Source organism: Peromyscus maniculatus, chromosome 4, assembly GCF_049852395.1.
Source record: "Peromyscus maniculatus bairdii isolate BWxNUB_F1_BW_parent chromosome 4, HU_Pman_BW_mat_3.1, whole genome shotgun sequence".
Taxonomy (NCBI): Eukaryota; Metazoa; Chordata; class Mammalia; order Rodentia; family Cricetidae; genus Peromyscus; species Peromyscus maniculatus.
The window spans coordinates 120,844,343-120,867,882 of record NC_134855.1 but is presented as its reverse complement, the minus strand read 5'-3'; the positions used below and the strand labels follow the sequence as shown (position 1 = coordinate 120,867,882).

The 23,540-nt window shown below is 41.4% G+C and overlaps 1 protein-coding gene across 13 annotated transcripts in view; it reads left to right on the top strand.

The window, feature by feature from the left end:
* Positions 1-23,540, top strand: part of Kif16b (kinesin family member 16B) — a 286,551-nt gene that overhangs the window by 199,163 nt on the left and 63,848 nt on the right. For 6 of the 13 annotated variants that reach the window (XR_013050802.1, XM_076570753.1, XM_006983685.4 and 3 more), the window contains one exon: positions 10,763-10,885. The exons of 2 other annotated variants lie outside the window; for them this stretch is intronic. Coding sequence is in view for 10 of the 11 variants with exons in the window: in XM_076570753.1 (XP_076426868.1) it covers positions 10,763-10,885 (123 nt within the window). In the remaining variant the exon portion in view is untranslated. Of the gene's footprint in view, positions 1-657; positions 7,764-10,762; positions 10,886-23,540 lie in introns of those variants that run through there. 5 more of the 13 variants (XM_016002248.3, XM_076570749.1, XM_016002247.3 and 2 more) reach the window with 2 other exon arrangements.

The window sequence follows — 23,540 nt, the reverse complement described above, 5'->3', positions numbered from 1 at the left end:
ATTGCTAGGTGATAGAAATCTGCCCACCATATCTGTTGTCTATTACTGAGCAGGGAGCAAAAGGGTGGGCGTTCATGGTTTCTTGACTCACTTGAACCACACCCAGTCCCCCTGCTAGTCAGCCAGTAATGACATTAGCCTCCTCTGGACATCCTTCTAGTGGGTACCTCTGGCAGAGCAAGAAGCTGCCTTTTATTTCTTTGTTTCCATAGCACCAGGCAAATTACAGGTATGCAGCAAGCCTTCCTTAATAAAGGTTTGTAGGTATCAGCAATGGTATTCTACTTAGGGAGAAGATGATTAAAGACTCTCATGAAATGAACCAAAAAAGAGAGGGGCATGTTTGCACATATGGTGGTATAGCTAATTGTGACCTTTTAAACAATGAATCAAAAGTTTGGGGATGTACTTCAGAGAAAATGCAATCATAGACCAAGAAATAGATACTGTGGAATAATCCTACACAGTGTGTTTCTATCAAAATACCAAGTGATTTGTTGGACTGTGCAAGATGGAAATTGATGTTCTATATATGAATCAATCATCTGTTCTTAAATCATATATCAATCAACACAAATGACTTAGGCTTTCTATCTTACCTCTCAATTAATCCACTCCAATGAAACTAATGGATGTGTGACCCTCCATGTGCAAAAGAATCGCAGAGAGTCAAAGCACACCCCCATTTCAACCTCTTTTGACATCCTAAACAGAAAAGGCCACCTTGGTCTGCACGGTGTGTTATGCCACTTCTGCCCAAAGATGACACTGACTCTTCCAGCATCCTTAGAGAAGAAGAGAGTGAAGTGGATCCAAGCATCCCCTGGAGCCATCCTATGTCACAGAACACCTCACTCCCCACAACTTTCTCCGTGGCCTCCCAAGAGAGACTGGTTCTGTCCTCAGGGCCTGAGGTACTGAAGAACACTGGTGACAGACTCTGTTACCTTAGGAGCTCTGGCCACCTTGAACTAAAATGTGTTCATCTGTCTGAAATCACCTTCCTTAATGGAAGCAACACTAGAGATGCACAGAATTCTCAGAGGGAATCAGAAAATGGCAGTGAGCTGATGACTCAGGGAGAGAAACAAAGCTGGGGAATGGAGTCCAGCTGGACATTGCTGCAACACATGTCCCAGCAAGCGCCAGTAGACAGAGGAAGCCAGCAAGCGGTGCAGAGCAGGATGCAGTGCTTTGTTCTCTCTGAAAGCATTTCTCAAAAGGAGCATCCCACTGGCAGCTCTCCTCAGAGCACATCAGCCTCCACATTGTGTTGTGAGCAACAAAATGGGAAAGAGGTAGATGCTGAAAACACTCGCTTTCCAGCATCACTAGTCAATATCAGGACAGAAGCAAAGAAGGGGCTGGGGTATTTTTACCACAAGTTCTCAGACCTGTACAAAGACACCAGTGGTCACCTGATACAGGCTGGCACGAAAGTAATGAACCAAGCCAAGTATGTGGGGAATATGTGTGACTCAGGTAGGCTGGCCTCCCAAGTGACAACCTTCATCAGAGGCCTGCCTTTATTGGAGCGCTTATCCCTACACCTGCCTATGAGGTCACTCATGGTGCCATCTGATCCTCTTCCTCTTTCTGAAACTCAGATTGGCAGCCTCAGCAGTGAAGATGGAGGGAGCCCAAGGTCAGCCAAGGGCACAGCACCTTACACAGACTTGGCCTTCACATCTACAGGCTCACCAGATTCCTGGCCAAATTCAGTTTTCTGTCTTGATTATAAAGATGCTGGGAAGATCACAGCGTTTAAGCAGACCCTTGTATCATTCCCAGAGCAAATGCAGAGGCTTCAAGAGTACCCTCTCACAGACCTCCTTGAGCACATGTCCTGTTCTCTGCCAGAGCCTTTGGGCATAGTGAAGGCAGTCAAAGGCATTTACTGGCTCGCAGTTGCTAACTGCACCCAGCCTGACCCCCAAGCTGCATGCTTGCTCCTGCTACCTTCATCTCTGTATGCTCTGGTCCTATTAGATAATTGCTCAGCCTCCATGAGCATCTTTCATGTTCTCCCTCTCTCTGCACTGCAGGAGATTCAGGTCGGCTTTGGTGGGCAGAGCATTAGACTCCTTGGCCCCACACAGGACCTCTTGCTTACTGTGCTAACTTACAACAAGAGCCTCTCTCAACAGCTCTGCCAGGACCTCCTGGGTGTGCTGATGGCTGGGTCTGAAGCTGCTGCCCACGAAAGTCACCCTTTGCTCCAGCAGGACCTGGTTCAGCTTTCTCTTGATTTGGAAGCAAAACTCCCTGCTCTAGCTTTGGCAAATGGAGTTCAGTTGTCTTCCAATTTCCAGACAACCTTGGTTGATATGGTTTACTTTCTTCATGGAAATATGGAGGCCAGTGTTCCTTCTCTGGCTGAAGTTCGGTTACTGCTCTATACCACAGTCAGATTGGAGAGTGAAGCCAGTTGCACCCCCTGCCCGTCATTCATCCTTCTGAACACCCACATGGCACTCTTGAGGGAGGACCGTGTGTTTTACCCCCACACTCACTCTTTAAACACACTTCCTCCACATGGGCGATTTGATGTGATCAGGTGTCAAGCTCTGAGTGAATTCAGATGTGTCATTGTTCCCGAGAAGGACAAAATGTCAACGATAGAGCTGGTCTTCGTCAGGAAACATGGGCTTCCTTTGAACACAGGAAGTGGTCTATTTGAACCGGGTCAAGTTGCCTCAAGCACCCAGATGCTTACTGCATTGTGTCCTCAGGATGGGCAGCATGAAGAACTTGATGTCTGGAAACTCACTTTCAATTCTCATGATGAGGCTCTTTGGCTGATCTCATACTTAAGAAGACTCTAAACTTTTAAAGATACAGGGCATTTTCTTTTAGACCTTTAATAAAATGAACATTATGAAAAATAGTCATGAAAATATGAATATCTCAATGTAGTTAATTGAATGGGAATGAAGCAGGACTCTAAAATTGGAAGTATAAATATTTTGAATAAAGCAAAATGAAAATAGCTTATAGCAGAGAACTGGAAAATTATCCTTATTGCCACCTGCTTTATTGTCTTGAAACTAAGACTGTAAATTTGGATCTACCCAATTATTGATGAAGTGGTTAAAGCATTCTGACTGCTTGGCTTAGTGTCTGTTTATGGTGTGGTGGCTTGGAATCTGGGGGTGCCTGCTGGCATCCAGTGGACTAATTTGTGCTGGCTGGAAAGGTGCCCAGTCTGGCAGTGACCTTCACTGACACCCTCCATGCTGGCCAGGAGTAGCACAGCTGTGAGGCAGAGCGCATTGCCGCTACCTTTAACTTCGCCAGCCCATCCCCCATACATAACCTTTACCATATTCTCTTTCTTTCTCTGAACTTTTGCATTTTTATCCCAGAAGGGCTCCTCATCTTGTTGCAACATTTTTGTGGATTATTTCTGCTGTCTTGTCAAATACATGGCTGCCCAATGTCACCCAAGTGACATTCAGTACTCTGCTGTGTCTTCCATTCTTCCTGCCGCTTGTCTAGCATCACTCAGGTCCTCTAAGACAGGTATTTACTGGCCTGAGGTAGATTTACAACTATCCATGCTTGCTATATTCTTCCTTTACTTTCTGTGTGGCAATCCGATGAGCAATCGGAAAACATGTTTGGAGTTAATTTATACCATCCAGTTACTTTGCCATTCTCCTTTCTCTTGGATGTATGTCCACTAAATTCCAAAGTCTTAGAAGCTAGTCGGGGGGAGGAACCTCCTTTCTCCATTTGCTCCCCTTCCTCTCTTAGCTGGGCCCAGGCTCGGCATACTGTGGACAGTTGAGTGAGTCCCTCATTTCATTAAACCACTCATTTTAGCTTTGGCCTTGAAGGGCCCTTCTGTTCTGGTCACATTTTTGGCTAATGTGAAATATAAATGTGGGCCCTTTATTTCTGCTACTAACTGATGATAGGAATGAGTCAAAACCTAACCCACCCAGAAACTTACCAACTGCTTCTCGTCAGACTTGCCAGCAGAGAGTGACAGGCTATTGAAGCGTTTCTACATTTCCATCTGTTTTGCTCTGTGTAGACTCTGGGGAAGTGAACAGGAAAACACAGAACTGCAGAATGTGTTGTGACCTAGCAACCTTGTTTTCTGTGGACCAATGGCAGGCTTTTTGTTTTCCAGGCAATTGATTTCTCTTATTTGGGGATGGAGTGTACTTTTGTCACTTCCAAAACACCCTTCCCCTGATAGACTCATACCTCATTGCCTTACACCCAAAGGCTTTTAACTATATAGAGAACATTGGGAAAATTGCTACCACTTATTGCTCCTGACTTTAGCTAGGTCACCATCTATCTTGGGGGGGAAAAAACCTGAAATGTACCATTATAAATGTCTAATAGCTCATCAATACCATTTCTCCTAATTCTCATTTTTCAGTTAATATAATTTATATTACTTTTTCTTAAATAGTCCCACCACTCTTTTGACATATATCTTGGGGAAAAAAAAGAAAGAACAGAATTAACAGTCATGTAGAACTGAGAGCAAAATTAAAGGTTCCAGCAGAGGGATGTGAATAAGCAGCAATACAAAAACGATCTGTCATTTTAACAGAGACTGTCCACCTCAAATAGACAGACTCCCATTATTCTACCATGCTACAAATAATGACCTTTAGGGTTTTTTATTATATGGAGCATAAAATAAATATAAGCATTATGTAAAATCATTATATTTATCCCCACATTCTGAGTTTCTGTATGGTTCAGAGAGATCAAAATGTAACATAACATTGTTCTGTTCAGATCTCACCACATAACGGACTCATCTCCAGAATCTTCTTGTACCTGTGCTTGGCACATCTCTCACTTAGGTATGCTTTGTACCTTGACATAAAATATGGTTCATGGGAGTGAGAGTTTGATTGATATGCTCTATACAGTAGGAATCAACATTATTGTAATATTCCAGAAGCCTGTAGACTTGCTCCATTGTCCACGATGGCTTCCTTTTTCAGGAGTTCCCACCCTCTGACACCCCCTCCTGCATTAGATCAGGTATAAGTCTAGAAAATGTATGCAGCCAATGTAATTGCTCAGTTGTAGGCAGTTTCAAGGACAAGAAAAAGGGGTTTGTGTACTTGGTTCTCTGGCGTTTTGAATTGTTGGAATAGAAGCATAAACACTTGCATTGTGGGAATCACTGATATATTCTAGACAATACCTCTTTGAGAACTTGAAAAGGTAATTTCATCTGAATTTTATTAAAATGCATCTTGCTCACAACTGCCTGTTTGAGACTTGTACTTGGCAGAGTGGATTTATTTAGATTTTGTTGAAAAACATCTTGAAACAGTTTGTCACTACAGTCTGAGTTCTTAGAAAATACTCATCTTTCCCTTTGGAAGGGCACACTTAAGCCTTCCAACAGTAGTAATTATGGTAAATGTCTCTTACATTTCTTTTTTCATAGATGCCATATATGATAAATAGATCTGAACCTCTTTTATTAATGGTTCATTGATGGCCAGGCTGTTTTATTGGATTGTATAGTTTCAGTGAAGTAATTTTACTAATGTTGTTGTACAGTCTACAATATATAGCTTAGGCATCTCCATTCTTCAAAATGTTTGTTGTAAAAATTGTTCTATCCATCATCTGTTGCCAACTACCAAACAACTCTTGGCATTTCAGTGGTATAGGAAAGACAAAAGGCTTCTATTTGTCACTGCTGATTTGCAAGCCAATGGGGTGACTCTACTGAAGCCTACAGATCTATCTGAGCTAGACTTATGTGCCACACATGCCTCATTTTGAGCTCTGTACTACAGGAATTGTTACCATCATGGAGGTGATGGAAGCATCCAAGAACAGCCACGCTGGCCTCTATCGGTATTATTGCCTGTAATATTCTCCATCTTCAGTCTGCCTAGTCAGAGTACTATCTGAAATGGAACAAAGAAGTGGATTTTGCAGGTTGCATTGTACCGCAGCCTTAGAGTGGCTGGTTCTCTCTACCTGCTCTCCTCGGAGTTGTCCTCCGACAGTTGTCAGTGCTTCCTCTCTTCGTGAGCAGCAGCCTCCAAACTATTGCCATCCAGTCTGTTCAGGAGGCACCTTTGTCATTTTTGAAATTTCCTTGGTAAGGAAGGTAACTGAATGCTCTAGTTGATTAAAAGGAACCAGTTTCTATTGTATATCATTACTCTGGCCCTTGTTTTGTTAAAAAGTCTTTATTACCAAAGTAGATCACAATGGTAACAATAATTCTAACTACCTTATGCACTGTAGCTTTCAAACTGTGAAGCTGTTGCCCATCTGTTAGTCCTTTACCCTAGAAAGTTGAATCTGTTGTCATTTTTCACTTCACATTGGAGGATTTGAACCAAGAAATGATTCCTGTAGCATGCCATTCACATAGCTTAGCAAAGTCTGAATGAGCCATGTCTCCTAAGCTTTATAGACAGTATGGTATTAAGACAAGATCCTTCCTGGCACAGGGGGGCTTCTCCTAGAGTGAAGGTAAACCTGCTTTGGCCATTTTTGGCCATTTGTCATACTCTTACTCTCTCCCTGTTCACACTCTTTATTTCCAATTCCTGATGACCTGCCTCCTTTTCAACAATGTAACAGATTTGTCTGCCTGGGCTTCCCCTTTTTCAAGTTGCTGGGGCATAATAAGATATAACAAGATGACTGATGTGTAATAGCGCCAACTAGAACTATCACCCTGGCATGTGCAATTTTAGAAAAGGAAGAATTAAATTGTATGCTATGCTGGGAAGTGAGGAGAATTGGTAATTTTGATTTAAATTAGAACAGAGTTTAATCTAATTTAAAAGGGGAAAAAACAAAAACAAAAACCCTGCTCTGCCTGAATTTTTTAGCAAAGCTTTGTTATGGGCTCCAGGAGATTAGATGACAGTTCTTAGGGCTGACCCTGTCATGGTCAAGCCTGAACTGAATTTAAACATCTGGTACATAATTGGTGATTAGGAGGGTGTTGATGACTCCCTGTAGAATTAGGCCACTCAGTGCCCTCACATAGCCTACAGTGATCTGTACAGATACCAATGCCACTTCCTGTCCACTTCCTCAGTATGATTCTTTTGAAGGAGACAGCCTGAGTGGGAAGAGAAAATTCTAATCTAAGTATTCACAGTTGCAGCCTTTTAGCTGAGGATCTAGCTACAATGTTTTAGCCACAATTTCTTAAGAATATTATGTGCCCGCACAAGATGATATTTCATTAAGACCAGAAAAATATTTTATTTAATTTTTAAATATAATATCTCTTATGTATAGACATGTAATCCAAGTTACTGATTACATGCTTATTCCTGACTTTTTATTTCTAAGTGGAACCATTCTCCAGTACATTTTAAGGTTCTTGTCACAGCTTATGTATTTACCCCTGTTGAATTTGCTGCTTTCTAACAGGAGGCCTTTTTATCTCTCTGTGTCTTTCTCAGATGTGTCACTGGTTTCCTTGTTGAGTCTAGGAGTCTTGTCCACTGCAGGAAGAGTGACTGATTCCAAAGTAAACAATACCATTATACTTAAAAGCACTCATAAACCATGTCATGTGATGTTACTCAGCATATATTCCCATGTCTAGGGTAAAACCAGGTATTCAAAATACAGCCACATACAAATCAAGAGTATATTTATGAGACATTATATTGGTTTTTCTTACTACCTAAGACTAACATATTTTTAGGAGAATGTTAAGAACCTTTCACAACTGTATCTGAGAATTTTACATTTCTCATAGAAATTAAAATAAAACTACCCTGCAGCAATGACTTGGTGGAAACATGTTCATTTTTTATTTTTCTCTCTATATTATACATTTGTTCAAACATCTTCAGATCCCTGCCGTACTCACTTTTGATGAGATCAGGTGCATACAGGGCGGTGTGGTCATAGACTCTTATTCAATTCTGTTGTAGTTTATTTCTATATGTTCATTAATAATTTGTTTCATATGAAAACAGTGAGACTGAAACTGTAGCCAATTAAACTGTATTCAGGGGTGATAGCAATATCCTAGCAATATTTCTATCTCCAGCATGCTGAGAATTGAGGAGAAGAATGTCTTTCTTCCCAGCAAAGGATCTGCTGAGCTTCAATGTCTCATCCTGGTTGAATGTCAGAAACCATTGATTAACGTCCACATACAGGCCTAGGTGTGAGAAGGCTGCCTGTCTTCGAGTTTCTGTTACTGTGATGAGCACCATGAACAAAAGCAGCTTGGGGAAGAAAGGATTTATTTAATCTTAAAACTAGTAGTCCATTGTTCAGGGATGTTAGGGCAGGAACTCAGAGAGGGCCGGAATCTAGAGGCAGAGACCATGGAGGAGTGCTGCTTACTGGCTTGCTTCCTGTGACTTGATCAGCCTGCTTTCTTATGGTACCTAGGACCATCATCAGCTCAGTTGGTGGCACTGCTCACAGTGAGCTGGGCTCTCCCACATCATTGATCAATCAAATACACCAGATGCTTGCCCACAGGCCCAAAATATATGCTTAGGGGGGTTTCTTGATTAAGATTCCTTCTTCTTGGATGACCTTAGCTTGTATTAAGTTGACATAAAAACAAGCCAGCACAGGGCTCTAAGTTGATGTGAGCTGTACAGATATTTAAGATCCAGCTGATCCACATAATGCATCCCCACTCAATTCAGACACCCAGGAACATTGTCAAAGGCAGGTGGTTTGTTGTTGTTTTCTTTTAGTTTCTCTTAGAGGATGTCTGACCTGAGCCTTAAGCTACCTTGCTTGCATTAGAAATTGATTTCACAACTGCATTCTTAGATAGGAAAAACGTAAGTAGTCATGGGATAGACTGTGTTGCCAGACTCAAGGTTTCAGTTCTATGTCATTTTGAAGATGAACTAGAAAACAAAGAAAGCTAAGTGCTATAGTAGAGTGGGGGGGGGGGGGGAGCAGCCTCCTTGCTAGCAGTATTAGCAACTGTTAATTACTGCTTGGAATTCCACAATAGCAGTTCCTATCTGCCAAGTTTGTGACCAGCATATTTCTCACCCTATAGCTCAAAGGCTACACGTAGGCACAAATAATCGTGAGACATCATTTTGTGTCTGTAGAAGAGATAACATTCCTTTACTTGGAAAGTTAGGTACAATATGTGACATAGAGGGGATTGAGGGAAACAAAGTAGGAAACTTGAGGCTAAATATTGATATATGTAGGTGAGAGCTGTTGTTTATCATTGAACGTGTTCTTATAAATAGGCCAATTCGTTTTCCCCTTTCCATCTTTAAAATTATAAACATATAACATGTCAGGGGAGGTCTATATTTAAAGTAATTTGGGCGTGGACTGTCAGTGAATTGAGGTGATTAGCAGAGCTCACATTGAAAAGCACCTCTAAGCATTTCCATTTTGGTTTTTTGATATCAATGACAGCTAATTAGATATGCCATGTGGCAAACAGTGGCTCTTATTGTGGGTGACCAACCACCAGGGAAAAATTGTGATGCTGTAAAAAGGCTTTGGTAACTTCAAACAGTGCTGGATATTGACTCTGTCAGCTAGATTAGAAGCTACAAGTCAGAAATTGTCCATCTCTGTGACACCCAGGGGTCTGAGTTGTCACAGAGGCAGCCAGGTAGTGCCAAACCTGTGAGTACCTGCCTGGACCCCAGCCCTTTGTCCCTAGTGAATGGGTCATATATTAACCACTGGGTTTCTTTTTCCAAAAAAATAATTTTATTGCATATTTATGGAGTTGCCAACACCTTAATCTGTGCATGTGTGATGTACTCATTAGCCCCGTTTATCTTGGAAGGCCTCACTTAAATATTGAATATGGGAATAATGTACTTGTGTGACGTTCATACCCTGGGCTATTAGCCACTTGCCTCCTAGAGTGAGGTTGCCTCCCTTCTCATTTCATAGAGTTCATAATGGTTAGCCCCTCATGGAGATATCATGAAGACTGATAGAATTAATGTATGAAAACTGGTTAGCACACCCACAGTATATGGTAAGTATTCAGCAAGTGCAACTATAAATGTGGTTCTAATAAAGTATGTTTTTACTGCTACCACTTCAAAAACATTGTTTTATGTTTTCTAAAGCTGCAGGTTAGTGTAAATTATGAATATCTGGAGATTTCCTCCTTTTTATACTCAAGAACTCATTTTGAAAATTATTTTTTTATACTGCATCTTCCTCTGATCCCTCTGGCTTCCTGCCACCCAGAACATAAATGCTTGTCAGCCAAGTCAATTATCAATCAAGTGGAGCCTAAGGAAAATCCTTGGGATTTGTCTTAATTGTCGTTTACATAGATTTTCACACTGCAGTGACTTCTTTATAAAAATGGGCAAATGTTAAAGATGCATTGAATTTGAACAAAATCTCCAGGTTTTACAGCTTTATAAACAGCAGTCAGATATGTGGAGGAAAAAAAAAATGTTTAGTTGATAAAGGCTTTGCAAAAAGAAACTTATTTTTTTAAGTTAGAAAGTGTAATCTGTTCTTATTTTTACTTGATCTTATAAATTGGAAGGAACTTCAAAGCCTAATAACATTTTGAAGTGTCTTGGCCCTAACTTTCTGGAGTGGTATACCTACAGAAATGGTCTTTTGTTAGGAGAGAGGCTTAGCATGTCTTTTCCAAAGAAAGCGTCATTTCTCTAAATAAACTCGACTGGTTTCACGCTCTTTTCTCTACTCGAGACGCATTTTGTCTCTTCTGCGCAAGCAGGGTATCGGCCACAGCACAGTGACGCTACATTCTCTTTGTCCTCCTTGTCTGATGTGCCTCTGATAGCGGATGTATTCTCGTTCTTTGGGAGCAAATCCAGACGACCTGAAGGACCCCATTAAGATTAGTATTCCCCGCTATGTCCTGTGTGGTCAAGGGAAGGATGAACACTTCGAGTTTGAAGTCAAGGTAAGATCCTTCTTCGCCCTCCTAGAAGAACAGAGGTTGGAAGCTGTGCACTGCTTCCTGTGTGTATGAAATCACTTATGAATGTTATTTTGTAAGACATTGGTCATATACTTCTTTAATCCAATCTGTGAAATGCTAGACTTTGGCACATGGTGGGGCAGGGGTAACCTATAAAGATAGGATTATGTCAGGAGGCAGAAATACATACAACCCTGCTGGCAAGGCAGAGGGTGTCATCCCAGCCATCCCAGGGTCTCAGTGTTTTCCTGATTTAGCTCCAGAAAATCGACATTCAGTTATTGCACATGCACGTGCCCAGACACACACACACACACACACACACACACACACACACACACACACACACACACACAAAAACAAAACAAAACAAAACAAAACAAAAAAACAAAAACAGAACTGTTGATAACCCCACCCATGGCATGGGCTTTGGCTCAATTTTTTTCATCTTTAAAAATAGTAATATCTATGTTGTAAGAATATTATTTCATGTAAAGTCTTATGTCAAGTTATCACTATTGCTGTGGTGTGTGTGTGTGTGTGTGTTTGTGTGTGTGTGTTCTATCAATTAGAAGCTTTCTTAACCTGTTTTAGGTATTTTATTTATATGACTTTTAAGGAAGAGATGAGCTTTCCAAAATAATGACTTCATCTTATTTTTTAATTTATTTCCATTGACTCATAACACTTAGTTAAATGTTGCTGGCTGCCATCCCCTCTTCCTCAGTGAATTCCCAATTAATCACATTTTCATTCAAGGATGGGCAAGGATATTAATGTAATGAAGTCCTCTGCAGTATTGGTGTGTTGATGCATAAGGGTGGCCTTGAAAGTAGTTTGGTTCAGATAAACACTGGCCTGGGAATCTGGACACTGAGTTCTATAGACTTTGATTCTGTTGTGGTTTGCTTAATCACCTAGACAGTTTTTGATCTTTTCAGAGCCTCAGTTTCTTCTTAGCAAAATGAGGGAAAGCAGCTGTAAGTGGTCTCCAAAGGTCAGTACATCAGGGAAGCTTGTCTGTACATCAGAGGGAGCTCCTGCAGAGTCTGCAAGCCTGGAACTCCTGAGGGAGGAAGCAGGTGGGGAAGAGGGGATAAGACTGGCCTTGCCACCCCTTGCCCCAGGTGCCCTGAGGGAGCCCCTGTGCTCTGAGAGGTCCCCCCTATCAGGCACACAGTTTTCAGTCTTCCCAGAGAAACAATATAAATAATTTCTTATCAATCAAGGTTTTAAATGCTTGTTTCTGGGTACTGAGTTTTTCTTTACTAAACCATACAAACAGGCCATGATTTATATATTTGAGGTTTAGGTTGAAACCACATGGTGCCAGTATGTTGGTGGTTTTTCGCTTTCCTGAATGGCTTTCATGGTGGTGTACTAAAGTGCTGAAGTATGTCTTTGTTCTGTATTACTTCTTATTACCTCTGAGCCAATAATGCCCAATTCCTGCTCAAATCCTCTTCCTTTTTTCTCACCATTCCATACTATATATGTTTGTAAGATATATAGTGTTCTCTTTTTTAACATGTGTAATGTCATACACATATACAAAAATAACTTCAAGGCTATTTGTATTGTTTCCATGTTTTGTATTCTGATCTGGCTTTCCCTTGCTCAGAATTACAATTCACTGAAGTCTAGAAGTTACGTAGGTAAAAACATGTACTGCTTTTAGTTGGTCCATGTCCATGCTTTTTTTTTTACTAATGAATGTATTAATAAAGTTTAACTATCTATTGACACCATAAAACTCTAGTAAAGAAGACTACTTTTTAAATAACTGGGTTAATTTAGATCAGACTTATAACTAGATAGTAGCCCAGTTGGTATGCAGATCTGGCCCAAACTGTGAAGATGCAACTGCCAGAGAAAGTTAGAGAGAGCAGAGGACCACAGGGGCTTCTCAGGATCCTGCTTTGCTTCAGTGTATGTAATCCAAACCCATACAAAGCCAGTGCTAAAAGCCAGCAGTAGTTCTGCCTCCTTTAGAACTTGCTGTAGGCTCAGCAGCACTGGGCTGTTCATGCTGACCCGATGGGAGCAGGACCTAGAACTAGGAAGGAATGTCTTATGATTCTGCTGCCCCTCTCCAAACAAAGCAAGAACAGACAAGCTGCAGGCAAAGGCACAGCCCCGGAGCAGCTCTGGGTATGTCAGTGTCTGACAAAAATTTTGGAACCTCGGACTCCATTATCTGTATAATGTGGACAATAAAACCCAACTGACTGGGTTGTTGTAAGGCGTAGATGACCTTGCCTTTCTAACTTACCTCAGTGTCTGATGCTCCCTCAGTGCTATGTCTATTTGTTATTAAAATTAAACAAAACCAGACAGGCTTAGGAATGCATGGGATGCTGCCTTTGAGCCCCTAAGTGATGTTCATGTGCAGTTATGTCTTTATGAGGCTTGGGGTTTTCATTGCTTTCTTTTTGATTAGGTGTTCCCTGCTATATCCTGATGCATAAAGAAAACTCAAAGAAAATAAATGTACCTGTTGCCACTATTGGAACATAACCTCAGTTATCTTACACTGGTTGCTAAAATCTTTGTAGACTCTTTTTATTGGAAACGTATTATTAATTCTGCGGGTGCTTATGAGAGAAAAATATCATAAATACCAAAGTCTTTAAAAATGATTTTGAATTTTTCTTTATAAAACTTTACATTGAAGATCTTATGTTAAACCAAATTACTATTTAGAACTTTTTCAAAGTTCCCAACTTTTTTGTCAGTTATTTGAATATGTCATGCACATGCCATATTATCTAGTCTAGTCTCATATCTGATGATATTGTGCTCCTATTAAATTATCTTGGTGAGCTACATGGCTTCAAAAAAGCAAAGGCTATTGATCTGATTTTTGATAAAAGACAATTCTCTTTAGTTTTAGGCTTTTATAGGAAAAATTTGGTATTTGTGTGCATAGATAAATTATTATGGTTATACTTTAGAAAATCATTGCTGCTGCTTTTTCAAAGTTTGTGTTCATTTTCACCTCTATCCACCAATGGTATTCAAGGCCCTCTAAGGCATGGCAAGCTCTCAGGATCTTGATCACATTTCAAAGATATGCAAATACCCAAGGCCCACCCACTACACATCTTGACTTGAACACCGGAGAAGATGGCAATTATAAAAAGGATTCATTATGCCACATCCATCAAGTGAGAAGCAAACACCCCCTGTGCAGTTGGTGAGAGCAGCCTATGAGTCTAGGTGGGTGAATGCTTGAGCCATGCAAGGCTTGGGTCCCAGCATCCTCCTTTTACCCTCCTCTATTTGTCCACCTCCAGCTAGTTCCACCCACCCTGCACTAGGTAGGATTTGATAGTCTGTTAAAATCCAGTAGCTCCCACTGGAGTGCACTGTGAAGTGAATTAGTGAAGAGTGTGCTGGTGTACAGAGAAGGTTAGGGGCTTCCCAAATGCTCCTCATCACAACTCCTATGTGTCCCAAGGAAGTTTCCATTATTGGTCTTTAAAATAACAATAGAGCTTTTCATTAAACTAGAATTGATTTAATTCAAAAGAACTATTTTTTACCTGCTTTATTTGAGAGGACTAAGCCAAGCTTGTTTTGTGGGAAAGCTGAGAATTGGTAAGTAGATATGTTTGGGTTTGGGTCTCATTTAATTTCTTCAGGCCACTTTGTGGAGGCTTCATGTACATGAAGCAAGATGTGCACACTGTGGGAGGGACTCCATGAGCCACATTAGCTTCTGAGTCTGACTGCTTTGACAGGGCTGCTTTTGGAGCTTCATCCCAAGAGGTGGTCAATGTCATTGGCTCTCCTGATGAAGAGCCCCTCACTGCATGATCATACTCAATTTGTGTATTCCTTTCTCTTACTGCTGCTTTCCTGAGAATGTATGAAGTTGTCCTCTCCATGATGTACCCCACACTCATTACTAATCTTTGGAGGGCACACAACTAGGAACGCTGGGTCAGAGTGTTAGTTCTGTTTCATTGGAGTTACCCTTTCAAGGAGTCCTAAATGTGTAGCTGGATTCGCAGATACATAAATAAGAATCTCTGGCTGGCAGGTGTCATAGAGAGGGCAAGAGATTGAAGGTGGGCCAACCTGGCTCCTCTCTGAGTAGGATGTCACCTGCTGGTCAGGAATGTGTATTTATAAGGTTCCTGCTTGCCCCAATCACAGTTGCCTCAGTAATGCCACCCCCTAGACTCCAACTGTCACCCCAAATTCTTTCAAAGCTTTTTAGTGATTGATACAGAAAGTCAATAACCTTGAATTATGCTTGCCATTTTCAGTTAGCTGGGATCAGAGTGGGTGAAATTTAATTTTAACATTACATTTCAGCAGGATGTAAAACAGCAGCCAGGGAAATCTGTAGTTAAGGCTAACAGAGGATGCCATACTCATTTGTCTTAGAAATAATGACATTTGAAAGTCCTTGTATTTTAATGGACATGTCAACACAGTAGTATAAAGAAATGAGCCAATGCTGTAGATGTTTGGTCATTTTGTTTCTTGAATTTCTGTTAGTCCTGTAAGTCACTGTCTCACTTCTTTCTAGAATGGCCTTTTGCAGTCTGTTCTTGCCATAACCCAGGGTCCATTCTGCTACCATGCCACGACTTGGTCAGTTTTTTTTCCCAAATGTCACTATCCCATTGTTGCAGGTCTCCTGGAGGTTTCAACTGACTGGACCTTGCTAATCTTAGACAGACCTGAGTCTCCAGGCCCCACGTTGTGCCTACCTGGTAATAGTCATCTAGTAGGGATAACCCAGCAAGTGACATATTGTGAAGCTCGGAACTCCAGGCATGATTTGTATTTTTCAAGTTAGAATCTTGAGTGCCCTTTGTGAATAGCACCCCACAGGTTCCTCTATTGCACACAGGGGTCACAGTGCAGCTGCCTTGCTCGTAATCATTCAGGGAGAGTGTGCAAGAATGGAGTCTCTGGAGTTGAGATCAAAGATGCAGTATCTGACACTTAAGTAGTTCTGCCCTCTGGTACATGGGCACACAAGTGCCCTGGCACGGGGCAGTCTCCAGCACCTAGGTCAGCTTCATTTTAGTTAGGCATTTGTTCACATAAAGACACATGCCTAGGCTCATGACCTACCCTTCCCACGTGATCCCAGGACCAAGGCAGTCTCCAGCCTGCTGCTGATAGAAGTCCCTGTTCTCTTATCTCCTCTGGGGAACTTACTGAGTTGGTCAACCTCTGACTGTTCTGTTCAGCAGCACGCAGGCCCTGCCCATCCTCACATAACCCTTTGAACCAGCTCTTCCTCTTGCTTTCACACCACAGCAACACAAGTACCTCGAACACACGATGCCCAAAGTGAAAGCTGATGTTTTTTTTTAACCTCAAGGAAGCAGTCTGCTCCTTCTGTTGCCCTAAAATCCTGCCTCATTTTATTCTGTCTTCCTATTGATGGCTTGGAAGGAGATGAGAAGCAGCAAGAGGAAGCAATGGCAGGGAGAAAGCAGGACACCTAGAAAATTGTCCAGCACAACTCTGTAGACCATCAGTGGCAGTACTGCTCTTGAATCATGTGGCTTAAGATGCCTGAACCCGCCTTGTATTAGATGAGATCCTTATATATCCCCTGAGCATCCAGCTTGTTCCATCAATGTGCTTAACCCTTCTTGTGAGCATCATCCATCCCCATGGCCACGTGTCCTCACCTAATGCGGTTGACTCTGTTTCCCTGCTGTTATTCACCCCCAGGCCTTCCCCAGCTTGCTTCTCTGAATGCCTTTGACTCTGCAGCTCCTCCCACAAAAAAAGAAAGCTAACATCTATCCAAGAACCTTCTGTGCCCCCAGGCATTTTGCCAGACATTTCTACAAATACAGAGAATGTTCCAAAATGAGGATATTTGTTGTATTCCACAAAGTAAGAAATCATGAGTGACTTGCCTAAGGCCATACAGCTGGTAAGCAGGCTGAGATCCACATCCTCCTGGTATCTTAATCTAGGAAACTGTACTCACTCCCTTTCTTGTTTTAAAGTACCTTCTAAGTGTCAAGAATTCCTGTCCCTTTTAAAAGTTGAGAACATATTTTAGTATTGTCTTAGACATAATAACTGTTTCCCAGTCCTTGCTTCCTTACAGAATCTACTGTGCTGTGTGTGTGTGCGCACACACACATGTACACACATTCACACGCATTTAAACTTTTTGTCTTGTATTCTGGCCAAGTCTTGCATGCTTTGTAAAGTGGAGTTCCTGTTAAACCTCTAACAAAGCTGCAGGGTTTGGTGGTGGGTAGACCTGACAAGAATCCTGAAGAAATGCCCAGGAAATGTGCAGTTTTGGAGTTGCAATAATTACATTTACAGTCAGAGAAACCTCTCTCTCTGCTTGGCAGAACAAAAATGAGAGCCATTCCAGGCTATTAGAAAAACCACACACACACACATACATCTTTTAGAAGTACTTGCTCCCAACTTGATAGAATGTAAATGTTCAGAGAGAGTAGTGTATTGGCATCTGGGCCTGTGCTTATTAGTTATGTGATAGATGATCTCCCTGCATGTGGATTAGCAGAGCTGAGACAAATGGAACAATGCACATGCTCTAGCCATCTAGAGCCAGGACCCAGCACGGGTGCTGCTTTACAGTGTGAATAGCAGCGAGGGAAATACAGCAGATCCTGAAGAGTCACATTTACCCCATAACTTTGGTTTCTGAAATACCATCTCAAGTCTTTAGGAATTTTGTCTTATATTGGGGAGAGAGAGACAGAGACAGAGACAGAGACAGAGACAGAGACAGAGACAGAGAGAGAGAGAGAGAGAGAGAGAGAGAGAGAGAGAGAGAGAACGAACAAGTAAGCAAACAAACAACAAAAACCTTGGTTTTCCCTTCCCAGGTTTCTTTACAAACCAGCTGATCTTTTGTTGCCTCCACCAGGACCCCCGTGTTTGTTTCCACAAAGTAAAAATTCAAGGAGTGACTAGAAAGAAGTGAGACTGAGTCTCGGGAATGGGAGAGACGTGGCCACATCCCCAGGGACCTATCTTGAATTTCAGCCTCACCCAAGTGTTTGTTTTAAGAATATGTTCATTTCCATATTTCTTAATCTTACAGCTTTAAGGATTTTCTCTCTCTTCTAGAATGTTTGTTACATAAGTCAAATGGCTTGCAGTCGTTGCTCATGGAAACCCTCACCTTTCAGCAGTGCAGCAGAGAAGGATTTCTTTAGGAGCAGATTTTGTAAAATTTTTTAATTTAAAAATTGTTTCATGCAATCCCTTTCGGTCCTGACTCCCCTCCCACCCCCAACTCTTCCTAAGCCCTCCCATAATTCCTTACCCACCCAACTTTAGGTTCTTTTTCTCTTTCAAAGCAAACTTGAAAAAAAAAATCAAACAAAAGACTAATAAAAAATACCCAAACAAAGCAAAATGGAACAGAAAATCCACAGAAAAAAAACTATTCCTGGGCATGGGGCCTACCCTACAGTGTAGTTGATATACTCAGTGATGTTCCATTGAAACAGATTTTCCCTTTACCCACAGGGATCAATTACAAATAGCTTCTTGGTTAGGGTGGGACCCCGTGTTCACCTTCCCTCTCAGTGCTGGAACGCCATCTAGCTTGTGTCTGTGCTGGTCTTAAGCATTCTGCCACAATCTCTTTGAGTTCATCCATGCATCAATCCCGTTGTATCTGGACACTGCTTCCTTGTAGTCATCCATCCCCTCTGGCTCTACAATGTATTTGTGTCTTCAATATAGAATCCTAAGCCTTTAGGGGAGGGGCTTGATGAAAACATCTCACTGATTGAGGAGCAGCTGTGTCTGAGGCCCAAACATTGTCTTTTTGACTTCATGTGTTCTCCTTCATCTGTGAGTTTCTCATGAGTCCATGTTAACATCTGAAAAAGTTGAGGCCTGAAAGAATTCCGCTGACATACAACTAGTTAAGACATTAGGCTAAAGTTGGGATCAAGTTTGTGCTCATCCATAGCCTTTCATTTTCCATTCTCCAATGATGGCTGACATCTTGCTCTTCACTTTGCCTCTCGGTGTCTAGCTAACATAAAGGAGATAATACATAGTCTGTCACCTTTGGCATTTGCCATACTTTTAAAATGGAGTAATTCCCCCATTCCTCACCTACATGGAATGACCTTGGGTTTGAATCCCAGGGCCTCTATATATTCTATCAAATTTACTTTCAACCTACCATGTAAGGTAAATATACTAAAATAAGCAGTATTATCTCCTATTTTGAAGATGCTACAACTGAACCATGAAGCAGTTATTTCTGGTTATTCATAAAGGCTGAGTTTGTGCCAGCTAGAAAGTCCCATTTACTTTAGACCACTTCATAGCTGTCTAGAATTTGGTGTTAATTTAGCACACAGCCTTGAGTCATTTTCACGGTACCACAGATTCAGACCAAACTCAAGTCTCTGAGGCAAGTTCTCTACTTGTTCACAGTACATCTATGCAGAAGGTCCTCCTTCCTCATCCTGAAGAATATGAAAGTTTGCCTGGGACTCTGATCCAGGAATCACCAATCTCCAAGCCCACGTGCTTCCCATCCATATTATCAGCACCAGGATTGCAGTTAGCTTCCTCTTTGTTTGCACAGTACACTGTCTTGGGATCAGGCCCCTTCTGCTAAGGCCTGGCCTCTTCATTCAAGAGTCTTGAGACGAGATTTTAGCAACTGCCCACTCATAGGACACATTGCTATTCCTGCTCAGTTCAGGGCTACCTTAAGCAGTCTGAAATGAGACACATGGCAGCTTGTTGCTTGCCTCCAGGGCTCCTGCATGCCTGCTGACACTGTCTCTCTCGTGTATATATATCTACTGGACTGTAGAGACCATCTCCTCTTTAGGCTTACTAGAAAGAGAAATAAGTGAACAACCCTGAGTGTCCATGGGGAAGGCAGAGAAGTACTGCATTGCATGCCAAGGAAAGAACGTTAAAACTCCACCAGATAGTGTTTTTAGCACAGCACAGCCTTTCTGCCACTTCCTAGGTCTTCCTTACAGTAATAACTGCTGCCCTTCACCAAGCCAGGCAGTGCAACCCCTGCCCCCTGGTTTGGCTTTGATACCTATGGGCAAGGACTCTGAAATTAACTAAATCTACCCTTTAAAGGCCATTTAGAGATTACCTTTGGATTCTTCCTGTGTCATTTAGGAGCCTCATTCCCAACTGCTCTTATCCCAATCTCCAAGTCATTTATTTATGTGTCCTTCCTAAATCAGTGCAGCCTTCTCTCCAAATGAAATGTGATAAATTACATTTTTTTTTCACTTTACTTTATAATTCTTTGGCCTCCTCCTTATCTCCCCCAATGTCTCCTTACCAAAATCTCTACAGAGTTGATTTGTTGATAAGTCAGAAAAGGATGAAGATGCAGGTCACTCTACTGCCTTCAGAGGGGGAAAGAACTAGGAAATATAGTCAAAATGTAATTTATTGGAAAGAACCTCTGTGCATTGAGTGGAGGAACAATTGTCCCCATTATCCATTTATTACTTAACAAATATCTATGTGGTTTTTGTATTATACACAAACACACACATACCCTTCTGGATACATTAAGAAACAGATGTGCAGAAAAGATGAAAAAGATTCACACAGCAGCAGCTGAGTGTGAGGGTAAAAAAAAAATGCATAGAAATAGAATGACAGAAATAAAGGCCATGGAAGGGAGCCAGGGAGCTGTCTGGGTGGACACATAGTGTTGTTCCTTTGAGAGGGATTTGATGAATGGAAGGAGAAGAAAGGTGTTCTGGGCAGTAGGAATACTGGTCTCAGAGAAGCACAAGTGATATATTGATAATAGAATATAGTAGAGTTTGAGGTTCACCTTAGAGAGGGACTCAACTGTGAGAAGGTAAATACAGAAGGCAGAAAGGATTTTGAAAGGCTTTTGAAAGGCTTGGAACTGAGTATCAGCAGTATTGTTTTGAAAGACACTGGAAGGATGCTGTGGGAATTGTTCTTGAGTGACTCCAGTCATTCTAGATGATCATAAAAAAGTGATTGTGGGGATGGAAAAGCCAGCATATTTGAAATGTTCATCATGGAAAATGTAATTGGAAACAAATTTCCAAAGTAGAGTGATAGTGCCAAGCAGAGAAAAAAAACACCATGGGCTTCCAGATGTGGGGAATTATTCTGATGGGCCCCACTATTAGGCTAAGGTATCCAGAAGTGTTGAGGTGCTGGTGTCTGGGGTCGGGAAAACTGACACAAGTCCAGCCCTGGCCTCCAGGATGAGTGGTTCTATAAAGAAGAGACCAGCAGGAGGCTGCAGTGGAGATGGCCAGCAGATTCAGCGTCTTAGGGCTATTTGTCCCCAGTGGAAATCAGTACACATTGGTCTTTTGGTCCTTGCTGACAGATTTGGTGATGCTGGAGGTAGATATGAAGAGGAATGGGATAGCCACTGTGTTCAATACAGGATATTTCTGTGCTTAATGGGATGCTGGCTTCAGTTAACACTCTTGGCTAGTTCTTTTTGCAGCAGTTGTCTGAAGAGATTTTAATTAAAGCTAATGCACTGATGTGTATTTCTTCACAGATCCATACCTTCAGAATATATTTCATGTTTTACATAAGACATTGAGTCTAATTAGTGAATTAGATTCTGTCATCTTGGGAATAGTGAGACCTTCATGAATTTATCATTTTCTGGCTTCAGCTTAAAATAGTTAATAGCACCACCTAAATTTTTTGTTGTTGTTGTTCTGGGAATGGAACCCAATGCCTTGCACATGCTATGTATGTGATCTACTACTGAGCAACATCCTCAGCACATATGAGTATTTGTAATCACAAATACCCAATAGAAAAACATTACTAAGCAGGCATAGCCCATATGACTTTTATTTTTTATACAGTATACTATTCATTAATTATTATGTATTATCTCACACCAACAGAAGTAATAATATAAAAAGAATGATATAAAAAATAAATGTAAATAAGAATCAGTGGCTTCTTTCCATACTGCATGGGCTATCTTGACCAGAAGCTAAGTGCTTAATGGCCTCATGTTCTGTGTTGTGACATGTTAATGAAGCCCCATGCATTAGCGTTTCATATTGTACACATCCACATATTGGGAATGTATTTAAAGTCTCCACAAGCATGTTTAAGTGTTATGTTTGATGTGTATATTAAAGATCATTTTAAGTAACTTATTTAAGTGGGATCTAGTTAGAGTCTTTTTCTTTGGATGACAAACTGTTGATGCTGCTCCTCACACAGATGGTTTTACCCCAGCAAGTGTTACTGATAACATATCTTAAAATCAGCAATCCCTAACCCAGCAAAATATGTATATAAGATAAACTTGTGGGAAGCACTCAGTTGAGAATTGTTTATAAGTAAATGCAGTCCATCTCCTGGACATGTTTATGGTGTTTAAGATGCACTTGATCATTTTACGGCCAGGAAAGACGGATTTGTGTCAGCAGAACCATTCAGCGAGAGAGAAGTAATCAATTTGCTCCTCAGCAGTGTGCAGCAATGATGCCTTGCCTTCTCAATGCTAAGGGAAATAATTGGCGGACTGCTTAAGTCTAACTTATCTCTTTTGCTGATCTACTGTCCCTCCCCTCGTGATCAAAATCCTGTCCCATACCCAGTTTTAATTTAGAGTATGCTGGGACTTCAATTTGTATTTCGCATTTCTCTGTGTCTGTTTCCAAACTTCACATGAGATAGCCTCCAGCCCTCTGCATAGTGTCTTTCTGTCAGAGAGAAGGGCTTGGACCATGTTCATGCAAAGATGCTACACAATGTCACACAAGGCCTTCTTCCTTTCTGAGGCAATTGCTAATGAGTGTCATTCCAAATCATCATTGTCTCCACCTTATTTACATATTACTAGACAAAGCAAGTCATAAGTACATGAGATAGGAAGCTTGACCCTTTCCTGTCCTTGTCTATAACCTATATTCAGATAAAAGTCTCAGGGTAAAGAATTTGGAAATCTCTATATGCCTCCCTATCAACTTGTGTCTGAAAACTACAGAGGATGTGCCATAATCTCAGTGCAGTTAAAAATAAAAAGGCCTGCTATTGTGATTATTCCAATGAAATCTCTGAGTAAGATACACCTCAAGTCACCAGAGCAGGGCCACTGCAGGTAGAGCTCCAACAGTCCCTGTTCTGCCTTCTAACCGGTCTGCAAGGCCTGGGTTCTCACCTGGTTTGAAAAGCAAAATAATTTCATGTAAATTGAAGGTGCCCTGTGTATGTTTCTTGCAATGAGAGTCTGTGTCTTACCCCAAATACTTCTAAAGGCAGATGTCTTACTTCCTTAGAAGACTTAAAACTTTGTAGGATAGAGAGTTATATAATTAATTGGCATAAATTAGTCTCTGTGACATTAATTATGTAATTAGTAGCTGTGACGTGTGCTTTGACCATGATGGGAACTAAATGTTAACCAGAGGGGAGATTAAGTGATTCCTCTGGGAGGAAGAGTGAGGAGATGCTCTGGAGGGAGTAGTTTTAGTGGAAACCCCACCTTGAAACTCAGAAGAATCCTCCTGTTAGGGAAAGGCATGTGTGACTCATGAGGCCATTCACAAGATCCTCATAAATACACCGTATTTTATGTTGACGAGTTCTCTGTGCAGTAAGATTGGTCAGCACTGGAAGCTGCTGGTAG